The sequence below is a fragment of the Dermacentor variabilis genome, chromosome 7 (assembly GCF_050947875.1).
Source record: "Dermacentor variabilis isolate Ectoservices chromosome 7, ASM5094787v1, whole genome shotgun sequence".
Lineage (NCBI taxonomy): Eukaryota > Metazoa > Arthropoda > Arachnida > Ixodida > Ixodidae > Dermacentor > Dermacentor variabilis.
This window is the reverse complement of record NC_134574.1, coordinates 108,216,997-108,229,156: the sequence shown is the minus strand read 5'-3', so window position 1 is coordinate 108,229,156 and position 12,160 is coordinate 108,216,997. Positions and strand designations below refer to the sequence as shown.

Genomic DNA, 12,160 nt, shown 5'->3' with positions numbered 1-12,160 from the left:
AGCGCCAGGAAGCAGCAACCTCCCCGCTGTCGGTAGCTCCGTGACTTCATTCGAAACGCGCTTGGTTCTACGTGAACGTTGCATTGAACGCACTGACGCGCGCATCCTATCTAGCAGTGTGCAACGCATTCCTATCAGAGGTTGGCCAACAGTTGGCATGTCACTACGCGCTTCCGAGCTGAGCAATAATGCCCCAAATCGACGAAGTCCGGTGATAACGACTACCCCATAGCATATTCACAGCGGCGTTTGCAGGCGTTGCGCCGGAGCAGGAGGCATCGGAATCCCTCAGCTCGCGTAGTTCGTGCCCGTGCTGATCGTGGATAGACGGACGTTTGTCGTTGACACTTCGATTACTGCTCACAGGTGGGTTGGCGGTACCGATGCCTATACTATTGCTCGTGTGCGTTATTATTGAGACTTTCACAGAGAGTGCGAACGAGGACGCTAGTGTTATGGGTCTATATATTCCCATGTATTGCTGGGTTATCTAAGTAGCTTCATTTGAAACTTATGTGATGTGATAACTTTATTTCTGACCCGGCGATTGGGAGGCCTGGGCCTTGGTCCGCCTAGATGGCCACTGGGAGCTGCTGCTCCCGTGCGGCTTCCTTGGCTCGCTGGACGGCCCAAAGTTGATCTTGGAGTTCTGAGCTGAGCAATACGGCCGACAACAGCGCCCGTAGATTTTCTGGGGAGAATGTCATATTATTTTGGTATATTTCACATCCCCACAACATGTGTTGTAGGGTGGCTCTAACAGACTTGCATAGCTTGCACATATCGCTCTCGTACATATCGGGGTAGAAAGTTTTTAGTTGCATGGGACTCGTATAAGTTTCTGTTTGTAGTCGCCTCCAAGTAACGGACTCAGCTCGGTTCAGTTTAGTGTGAGGCGGTGGTAATACTCGCCTCCGATTTTGAGGTCTTACTCGCCGAGCTGAGCAAAGAGTGACTTCCATCAGTCAGGAGAACGCGGAGGAGGAAATCTGCAGAGAAAAAGATAGATTAAGATTTAGCGATATTACCAAATCTGAAACTTATTGGGCTGAAAATTTTTTTTCGTTGCGCGCAGTCATTATTAATTTATTGTGAAACATCCCACATGCATCATATGTCACAAAATGAGCCGTGAGATGATTCCCAGCAAACTTCACCACTTGAGTAAAAGTTGTAGAGCGCGTGTCATTACTTTATATTAGAAATAACGTGAGGCGAATGTTTAGCGATCCCACAAAACGGCTGCTTCGTTTATGCTTGCATTTGGCACTTAAACTCGGCTGCTTTGGCAGCGAGGGAAGTACGTGCTCCTACACAGGCAGAAAAAGAAACTAAAACTGTTATTAAAATTTTGAAAAATAACCAGTATGAGAACGGCTTGGTCGAGCACGATTCTAACCTCGACCAAACGCCCTCGTATTTTTACGCTGCTTTCATGCTGACATGGCATAACAACACGCTCGAGAATGCCCTCCGCCGAACTTAAAAGGCCTGACTGGAGCTTATGTTTAGAGCATCCGGCAGTTCATTTCCCTAAAGATCACCATGATTGTTTAGCTTTCATTGGGTGGACAAAAAGTACTTTGCGAACAGTTGTTCCTGAGGAACGCAGAGCAAGGAACGGTTTGCATGCAGATGAGCCTTTCTTTGTTAGATATGATACTCACAAACACACTTTGTTCCCTTTGCTCAGAAGTACCACTGAACTTCGTTTCAGCTTAACTGTGTGCGTTGAATGGACATTATGTCTGGGATTTTGGCAAACATACGTGTCAGCCGAACCCAAATTTAAACCGAAACTACGTCGTCTATTAAAAAAAAAAATCAGTGCCCCTCCACTCTGTGAAAAGGCATGACCAGCGAAGCTGTGTATGTGGGCCCCTTGATGACGAACTGCACCTTCGCCGCTGGTCGGCCCAGCATCGCACTATCTTCGGGATCGGCCCACGTATGGGGAGTGCTTAATGCCTGCTTCACCTACGCCGTGGGTCGGCCCGGCGTTGCGCTATCTTCGGGACCGGCCCACGTATGAGGTGTGCTTAACACTTGATTCGCATCTGCCGTAGGTCGGCCCGGCATTGCACTGTCTCCGGGATCAGCCCATGTATGGGGAGTTTTTTGCTTACCAGGCCAACGACACGAAAATTTCCTTGGACGGTAGAGCTACCCAGCTTCGCTGTAAAACATCCATTTACACTCAGTGGACGCACTGAGTGTAAATGTATATTTACACTATGTATAAAAGTGTATGTATAAATGTATAAAAGTGTATGTAAACGGTCGATGGTATGTCACTAACTGCTACTATAAGAAATAAGGTTGATCTGTTCTGTAGCACAAGATAAAACGTGAACGCGAACAATTTAGAGATAACGTTTCTTTTCTTTAATTAATTAGAAACGCAATGTGGCCCTTATACGTCAACATGTTCTAAATATGATGGCGCCCGGAGACCCGGCAACTCATCATGAATCATGCCAGCATTACACACAGTGGCGAAATGGAAAGAAAAAGGCTTGTTGCAGTGTAATACCTTGCACATTTAGTATTTGAGTTCATGACAGTTTACCACACCCGTGGCAATATTAACTATGAACGGGACAGGCGCCCTGTCCCGTTCTCTGCTCTTGTGTGTGTCGGTTTATTTGGCGTCTTCATATTTTATAATGAACAGCTACCAACTAGCCCAGCAAGAAGTGCTTTTAAGTCAGTATTAACTATCGAATATTTGCAACCGTTTTATGCCCAATGACGCAGTGCCCCTACACACTTGAGATTGCACGCGCGCCAAGACCACGCGAGCTTATTTTGTTTCTTTTGGTCGCTTTGCAGCTTATTAGAAGGTAATGAGTAAGCAAGTAATGGAGTTCGACATCCCTACCAATACACAGGCTATGAGAGACGCTATTGTAGAAGGCCACGGCAAGAATAATTGTGGCCATCTGGGATTTCTTCCGTGTGGTTCTGCATTCTGCCCTCATCGGAAAAATAGAATGCATCCACCGTGATCGGGAATCGTACTTGCAAACCTTGTGCTTAGTCGCAGAACTGTGTATAGCCATTGAGCTACCGCTGCAGTGCCCATGTAGTATGTAGCCGATTTAGGATGCGCAAAATATCCTATAAGTGTTGATAATGGTAAGAGCACAGACAGCGTCAACTCACGGACAACCTCCTCAATCCCCGAGATTCATTTCTTTCTGTGCTAATGGATTTAACGTCATACATATATGTTTCAGTGATAAAGACGCCATCATAAGCATGCTTGTGCTGAAAAGCTTTCGCGACGGCATTGTCGCAGCTCAAAATTGTGAAATCAAGGAAAGGAAAGACAAAGCTTAAAGCGGTGAATTGTTTGTAGTATTCCCTGTAGTTACCAGTTTAACGGGACTGGGACCGGCCGCGCATTATTGTCGTACTAATTGCATTCGAGCTTCTAAAACGGAACTCTTCTTAATTCACAAAGAATCTCGCAACAAAGTGTTTCAGAAACGCGATGCTGCGCTGTCCAAGACTGAAAGTGTTATTCCTTCTTACAGAGGACGTGACCATGGCCGCCAGCTCGCTCGGTAACTCAGTCCTCAATTTCTCTGTGGACCTCTACAAGCAGCTAATGGCAAAGGACCAACGGGATGGGAACATATTTTTTTCGCCGTTCAGCATCTCTGCTGCCCTCTCGATGGCACTGGGAGGTGCCAGAAGCGACACGGCTGAGGAACTGTCCGCTGTCCTCCATGTCGACGCTGACGAGGTCCACAGTCACTTTGCGAGCTTCTTTTCAAAACTTCCTGATTACGCGGTTGGCGTGAAACTTAACATCGCCAACCGGATGTACGCTGAACAGACATTTCCGGTGCTGTCCAGCTACGTTGCGCTCCTTCGCGACAAGTACAACACGACGATAGAGTCTGTCGACTTCAGGAACAAGTACGAGAGCGTTCGACTGGAAGTCAACTCGTGGGTCGAGAAGACGACCGAATCAAGAATCAGGGAACTACTCCCGAGCGGTACCGTGGACGCGATGACTACTCTAATACTCGTGAATGCCATCTACTTTAAGGGTTTATGGAGCTCACAGTTCGACTCAAAGTATACGCGCACTTCCGACTTCCATCTGGACTCGAGAAACAAGACGCAAGTTGAGATGATGTTTCAGGAGTCCAGCTTCTCGATGGGCCACTCCGATGACATGGAGGTCGAAGCGCTGGAAATACCGTACTGCGGCAGCAAAACATCCATGGTGCTGCTTCTTCCCAAAGACATCGAGGGTTTGTCCAAACTAGAGGAGCGCATGACCGGTTCAGCACTTTCCAAGATGTTGGAGAATATGCGCAGGTGTTCTAACGTCAAGCTCTACTTGCCGAAATTCAAGCTGGAACAAGCTGTCAACCTGAAGGCTGTGTTACAAGGGATGGGGATCAACGACTTCTTCGGACTGGCAGCCGATCTTTCTGCCATAAGCGACGCGGGGAAGCTAGTCGCTACCGAAGTGATCCACAAGGCCTTTGTGGAAGTCAATGAAGAAGGCACTGAGGCTGCAGCCGCTACCGCTGTAATTATGATGTGCCGTAGCGCGAGGATGTCGGAAGTGGAGCGTAAATTTGTCGTGGACCGACCATTCATGTTTCTTATCCGAAGCCATGACCCCGAAGTTGTCCTTTTCATTGGCTCTGTTCGCCGTTTGTGAACAAAAAGTGATGCGCAGAAATGCGTGGAGTAGCTAGTACTATTGATATTTGCTGCACAACATAGGCGCCCATATTATGTGGTTTAGTATAGGTTTTATTTGCTGCAACTATGGACATTAAATAAATAACAAGTAAAGATGAGTCTTAAGCATTGTGTGTCTTAGTATACCGCCCTCACGACTTATTTGAAGAATGTCTTGGTTGAACGTCTCAGGACGACACCAGTTTCGAGAGATAAATTCAGCAACTTTCTAGAGAAACACATTGGCGTTCCTGTTACTTGTGTACTTCGGTGCATGAAACGACGGTTTGTTAACAGATTAACTGGAACGCCACTGCATTTCTGCGCAAAATTGGGGAATTTATATCTCGAAACTGGTGTCATCTTGAAAATTCGTTACAAGTGGATCCGCCTTGCGAAGTCCACGACTATAATATGTACATTCAATATGGGCCACAATGTAATTAGTTAACCACTTAATTAGTGAACTTTTATTAATTAGTCGATTTTGCGTCTCAATTTTTCTGTACAGGTATTGTCCACCGCTTCGAGTAGACGAGCTCATGAACTAGAATTGTGATATCTGCCACACGCCACTTTTAAAGGTTTTTGAAAGTGTTCGCATAAACACCCTGTATATATACATATAATGTTTATGTACTGGAACTAACCTTGAGAGTTTTAGCCAGCGCCACCACTCACGCCATAGGGGGTGGGTGTGGAACATCCTTTCTACCGCAGTTGTCACGTATGCTTAGCTTTTTGGGTGAAGGCAACTGGTCTATAAACACACACATGCTACCTGAAGGCTTCTGAATGCTGAAATGCTACCTGAAGCATGTGTGGTAGCATTTCATGCAAATGTGCTGCTAGTGAAGTCAGGATCGGTAAAGAATGAAATGAAGGGAGAACTGCATGCGACCGAAGCACAAGAAGCAGATATAAATATAAGCGTGATACATCAAACAACTATTCCAATAATTTTAAAGAATTGCCCGTAACGGAGGTTTCGATGTGTAGTGTGTTTGCTTGTATTTATTTATAATTGCAGGAAGATAGGTGGCTGTAGCAATCGCAGTTTGTTGTCTGTAGGAAGACGGTGATAAGACACCTCATGTCCACGCTGCGCGCACTTATAACAGGCACGTGTTCGCGTAGGGCAGCCGTTCCTCCTAAAAGCAGCCTAAAGACTTGGTTTGAATAATGAAAATGCAATAGAACATGACAGTCATACATGTTTTATATTTTTCGTATATGCATATTTCTTATGATATAACACAAGGTCAATCTTGCGGGGAAATATGAGGAGGGGGAGGAGGAGGAAGAACATTTATTTGAAAAAAAAAAGAAAGGACAAGCGGGTGTCTTTCTAGTTGTGTGGGAGGCGTCCTTAGTCAAGGGCTCCTGCGCCTATTGCTGTCTCCCGGGCCCACCGCACCAGTTGCTGCTGGTTACGAGGGTCCGAACTAGTCAGCACGGCCTCTCACTGCTCGGGTGGGGGGTTGGGTATTTGCGGGGCTGCCTTCACGTTGGGGCACGCCCATGGGGTGTGATATAGGGAGGCGTAGTCGTTACAAAGGGGACATTTGTATGAATATAGTGCAGGGTGTATAGCATGTAGTCTGCTTAAATCGGGGTATCTATTGGTTTGTAATTGTCGCCATGTTACGGCGTCTTCACGTGAGAGGGTCTTGTGAGGAGGTGGGTATTCTCGTCTGTTCAATCTGTGGCGTTGTAGTACGGCGTTGTGTTGTAAAGGCACGGGCTCCATAGATGCGGCCGTATCCCTCTCTTGTGGCGCCCAGGAGGCATGAGCTCGGGCTACAGCGTGCGCACGCTGATTTCCACGGAGAGACTCGTGTCCAGGAGTTCATACTATTTCAACGTTCGTGAGTCCGTCACAATTATTACTGACTCCCAGGCAGCTTGCCGTAACTACGCGAGAGGAAATATGAGATTTGAAAGCTTGTAACGCTTGGTCGACAATACAATCAACAGAGATTGAGCCACATTGACAGCCTCTGGTTTTCCTCGCATCATCATAACACATGAAAACTGGACAATGGTCGCTAATGTCTCATACTAATGTATCAACGTTACATATCACAATTTCCCAACTTGCAATTAGCAAATCTATAGCCGGGTACAACTTTTGAAGACGCGAGATGACCGACCGAATCACGGTCGCCGAATGGCTCCGCGACTAAAGAAATAGTCCCGCTCAAGAAATCGCACTTCCAAAACGCGTAATTCTAGGTATAAATGAGACGTTTATAGCTTGATGACTGGTTTGGTAGAGCTTTCGGGATTGGAATGCTACAACACCATGTCGGATCGCGCAAGAAATATAACCTCGTGCCTCCTACAACGCGGCGCGTCGTCTGCTTTTTAGCTTAGTTGCAGGGGACAAAAGTAGAAAGAGCAGCTCTGCATGGCTTTTGCGCTCGTTTACACGTACACAGAACATTTACTACTCATTTCCCGAGCCTAAAACGATTAAGTTGTTAATTGTTCTTTTTAAGTTGTTGTATACACTCAGAGTAGGTACCAGACTTTGGGAAGAGAGAGAGAGAGAAAAACATTTATTGAATTATAAAATGGAATTCTCGCGGATCGAGGTCTTTTCTTCTTCACGCTGTCTTCTCGTCGAAGGGAAGCCTCTTCAGCACGGGTGGTCCCTCAGTCCAGGGCTCCACTGAGTTTGGCCGCGTCCCTAGCGTGCTCCACCGTCCTTATTTGGACGGCGAGTTCGCAGCTGACGAGCCGGCTCTCCCAATGCTCCGCACTCGGGGGTTTATGATCGCGGAATGCGTCGTTTCGTTCGCACTCCCAAGTTATGTGATAGAGTGTGGGTGTAGCCCCGCACCAGGGGCAGGTGTCCCTATACTGCGTTGGGAACATCTTGTTGAATATGAAAAGGTTGGGGAAGGTGTTTGTCTGGAGCCTACGCCAGCCCGTTGCTTCCTCCTTCGTCAGCGCTTTATGGGGCGGTGGGTACTTGAATCTAGTCCCCCTGTAGTGTTGCAGTAATTCCGAATAACTGTCACTGAGGATCCCGGCGTAACTAGCGCGGTACTCCTGCTGCTGCCCAGCCCGGAATCTATTAGCTCGAGCTAGACCGTCCGCCGCCTCGTTACCCCTTATGCCCTCGTGTCCAGGTATCCAGATCAGATTGTGTTTGATTTTCGCCTCCTCCGAGGGGTTACCCCCTCTGAGGATCCTAAGGGCAGTTTTGCATATTCTGCCCCTCATGTAGTTGCGACAAGTCTCTTTCGAGTCTGTGAGAATATTTAGCGATGTATTCTCCCTATATCCTTGCATCGCCGCCAGCGCCACGGCGATTTCCTCGGCTTCAGCTACGCTCCGTATCTCGGCCGACACGCACGAAACAAGCTTTTCCTCCTTGTTCATTACTACCGCGATGGCCTTTGCCTCGCTTCCTATTAAACTTTTGTTCGCGTCCGTGAAGAGAGTGTTCTCTTCTCTAGCCACTGTCTTTTCTATGTATTCGGCCCTAGCTTTCCTTCTGCCTTCGTGGAGTCTGGGATCCATGTTCTTCGGTATAGGCTTTACATTAAAGGTTTTCCTAATTCCCGCCGGTACGTCCTCGTACCGGTCGACGTCTCCTATTTCGAAGCCCAGCCTACCGATCAGGTTTCGCCCCGTGTAGGTCCCCGTTAGTCTTCTCATTTGCGCTTTCCGCTGTGCTTCCGCCATTTCGACGAAGGTGTTGCTCACCCCTAGTTGCATCAGCTTTTCGTTGGAGGTGTGTCTCGGCAGGTGCAGCCCCGTCTTGTAGGCTTTCCTCAGGACGACTTCAATCTCTTCGTTGGTCGTTTTAGTCCTCACTTGGTAGGGTAGCGAGTACATGACTCTGCTGACGATCAGGCTGTTGACGAGCTTGAGAGTGTCTTCTTCTCTCATGCCGTGCCTCTTCTGGGAGACCCTGCTTATCATTCTGCTCACGTTCTCGGTCGACTTCTTGAGGAGGCCGATGGTGTGGTTGCACTTTCTGCTGCCTTGCAGCCACATGCCGAGGACGCGTATCATGTTGCGTTCGGGGATGAGTTGTCCTTCGAGGCTGACCTCCAGTTTCGCCTTGGTGGGATGTCTGCCGACTCTTAGCAGTTCGGACTTTTCGGTGGAGCACCTGAGGCCCCTCTCCTTCACGTAGTCTTCGACGCACTTGGCCGCATCTTGCCGCGCCGCTCGCTTTTCTTCCAAGGTTCCGCAGGTGGTCCAGACCGTGATGTCGTCCGCATACATCGCGTGCCGGACACGCGGGATGTTTGTCTACAGCGGTGTGTCGCCGCGACATCCTGCAGACGAAGCGCAGCGCAACGTCACCGATGCCCGCTGCAGTCTTCGTTCGCCAGGTCACAGCTCAGAACAAACGACCGCGGCACAAATGGTGGATCGTGAGCTCGCAGCAATATTTCCGGCGCGATAGACCACCACAAGCAGTTTGGGAAATCACTCCGACGAGGAGCAGGCGCACACAGCTGACGCGACGCAGCCCAGTTGGAAACGTGAGCGGCCATCTTCTCCGTCGGTGGGTTCACCGGCCGTCCGGCTCGTGGCGTGATTCTAGCGTTCGTGCCCATTGGTGGAGGCTCGTGTGCATCCGCCTTTGAGGAGCAAATGCCACTTTTTTCTTAATTTGTATCCCACTATGGAGCCGATCATGTCGACGGCGTCGAAAGAGTAAGTGTTGGGATTATATTTACAACACCTGATGAATCTAGCCTCATAGTAACCAAGAATGGGTGTGTCGTCAAGGTGATTTGTGTTGAAATCACCTCCACAATTTAACGCATTGTTATCTGTGCAAGCGTATTTCAGAAATGCTTCAAAATGTTTATGAAAGAAAATAGATAGCCTTTAGGAGAGCAATAAACAGCAATAGCTGTCTCGAAGCGATTTTCACACTAAAAGGTTAGCAGTAAATAATTCTAGAAGATTTTCCGGGAACATTATAGATTGTTGACGTTTCAGAGTAATGAACTACACCATCTCCACACAGACTTGTGCAACTCATAAGAAAGCTTCCCTCTGTAGATGCAGTGCATCACATTTATCATTATACCATGTCTCTGTTATCATAACAATGTTGAACATAAAAGCGAATTCATTTAATAAGTGCAATATTGTCGCGCTTTCCTTCAGTAGATTGCACATTGAAGTGAAATACAGAATTTAATTACTTCGAGCAATGGCTCATCAAGTTAGGTCGGACAAACTCTTGGTAACTCATGGGTATTACAGTGAGCCAAAGGACGATAGAGAGAGAGAATCAACTTTTATTGAGCCCTTTGTAAAGGTTGGTGCCTGCTGGCAGCAGACGGGGTGGAACCTTCTTCTCAGGTCCCATATGCGCCCAGAAGTTCCTGGCCCTTAGCCGCCAGCGAGAGCTGGCTCGGTAGATCGCGGCTAGATAACAAGGTCTCCCATCGCTCGGCGGGTTGGGGCTGGGGAGGGTGGGGGGTAGGGATGGTGGGGGGTGCTTAAGCTTAGTGCACTCTGCAAGGATGTGTGCTAGAGTGCCTTCTGATTGTCTGCAAAACGGGCATGAAGTGTCATGCTCTGTTGGGAACATCTTGTCCGGGCAGGATGAGCCAGAGCAACCGCACCCCGCCAGAAATTACAGACATCATCCAAATGTACAGAAGCGGCAAATGCAGGCTTCCCCGTCTGCATCCGCATCTCAGCCGAAAGCAGCAAACGATCGTGCGACGCATGCAAGCAGGGTCGCTAACACATCCCGTGCTCTTGCACAAGATGTTCCCAAAGGACAAAACGCTACTTACATTTTGCATTTCTGTTCTCCCTTGAGTGGCAGATTACTTCACAGGCTAAAAGCGTTTCGTGTACGTAAAATAGACTCCACCAAAGGGACTCTGCACAGAAGGCGGTGACCTTTCTGGGAATACTTAAGCTGTGCGAAGCACTGAGAGACTGCAGCTTGACTTTCATGTTTCTATCTTGTGCCTATGCTGCGATCATTCCTACGACACACCTTCTCTCTGTTTTTTTTTACATTTCATTCTGGATTTTCATTCGATGACACTAATGAAATGAGGAAAACAGCATGTTCCCACATGTACACCCCTGAGCACAAGTATAGGGACCAAGAATTGCGCAATAAAACCAATTTTCGCCTCTGTCTGTGAATGCAACTTGAAATGAAAGACTGCAATCCAAACTCGGCATTATGAATTTTCCAGTGTAATCGTCAGCTTCTGTTTTTGCGTGGTAATTGCGAAGAAGTTCACTTTTTTCGGTGACCCTGTGGTCTGCATACTTATGCTTATGGGTGTACGTGTGGATTCAAAGGTATACATTCAGCAGAGGTCTGCCTGCTCGCAAACAATCACCCGGCGTTCCAGAGCCCGAACGGCTTATTTTTCAGGGGTGAAATACCGGGAGTCGTGGCCGTGATTGTATGCGTTTTCGGTGGTCCGACGGCGACAGGCCCGCGGTGACGCTTGCGCAGTGCGCCGTGTCCATCTAGGCAGTGCACAAGATCTTCGCCAACTGTCGGACCATCAAAAAATGCACATACGCACTCCTACGCCACACATTGTCTAACCCTTGAATTGGGCTGCGAAACATCTGCTTTCTTAAGATAAACTTTGGTTAGAATTTTCTTTGTAATTCATTCAGGTGAACGTAGAATAAAGAGGTGTGATAACAGAGCACCTTGCATTATTTCTAACAGAGGGTCCGATTTTCTAAATGATCTCATTTTGAGATCTTTCTGCACAGCTTCTTGAAGACGCAGTGAATCCAACAGCTTTCGCGAGACGGACGTTGGCGCATCTTGAGTTATAGGCGTGCTGATATCATCATTTAGATGATTAAATAAACCGTCGATAAAACTGGTGTAAAAAGTAATGTCAAATAATTTTCGTTGTACCCGCAGTACTAAGCGAACGGAAATTACACATATTCTTAGGAAAAGCGCGAAGGGGCAAAGGCGATAGAAGAGCGCAGGCCTAGCTCTAGTCATGTGTTCTTGTGTTGGGCTTTCCTCATTGCGCTTTTTCTAGCCAGTAAATGGACACCAACTCGCCCAGTTCACCTTTATATTATTCACTATAGGCGGCATAGGAACGTCCTGCGCGCAAGTTACGAAATGCGCAAAATCGCCAGTTCGTAATGCTATCAAAGAAACAAACTCTCTGTTAGTGTCGCGGGAAGCTTTTAGGTTTCAGGTTGAGACAGCTTTTAATTACAAGTTCCACTTCTCTAACCAATTACTACTATAGCTTTGTTCTCCGTTGCTGCTGATCTATTTGCTGCGCAGTTTTGCTAAATTAACCGGCAGAAACGGTACTCAATGCCCCTAAAAGGCCTTGAGTACTGCACATTCTATGTACTCCATCTAGGAACAAGCATTTATTTACGCAATAGCTTTAATATATCACGTTTATACAGACGGTAACTGCCGTCTTACAAGACGGTAACGGTC

At 47.6% G+C, this 12,160-nt stretch overlaps 1 protein-coding gene across 1 annotated transcript; it reads left to right on the top strand.

Moving 5' to 3' along the window:
- Positions 1 to 4,829, top strand: LOC142587750 (iris-like). The gene is made up of 2 exons (XM_075698974.1): positions 1 to 366; positions 3,540 to 4,829. The coding sequence occupies exon 2, from the start codon at positions 3,551 to 3,553 to the stop codon at positions 4,685 to 4,687; it is 1,137 nt and encodes a 378-aa protein (XP_075555089.1). The 5' UTR covers positions 1 to 366; positions 3,540 to 3,550; the 3' UTR covers positions 4,688 to 4,829.
- The last annotated feature ends 7,331 nt before the right edge of the window (positions 4,830 to 12,160 follow it).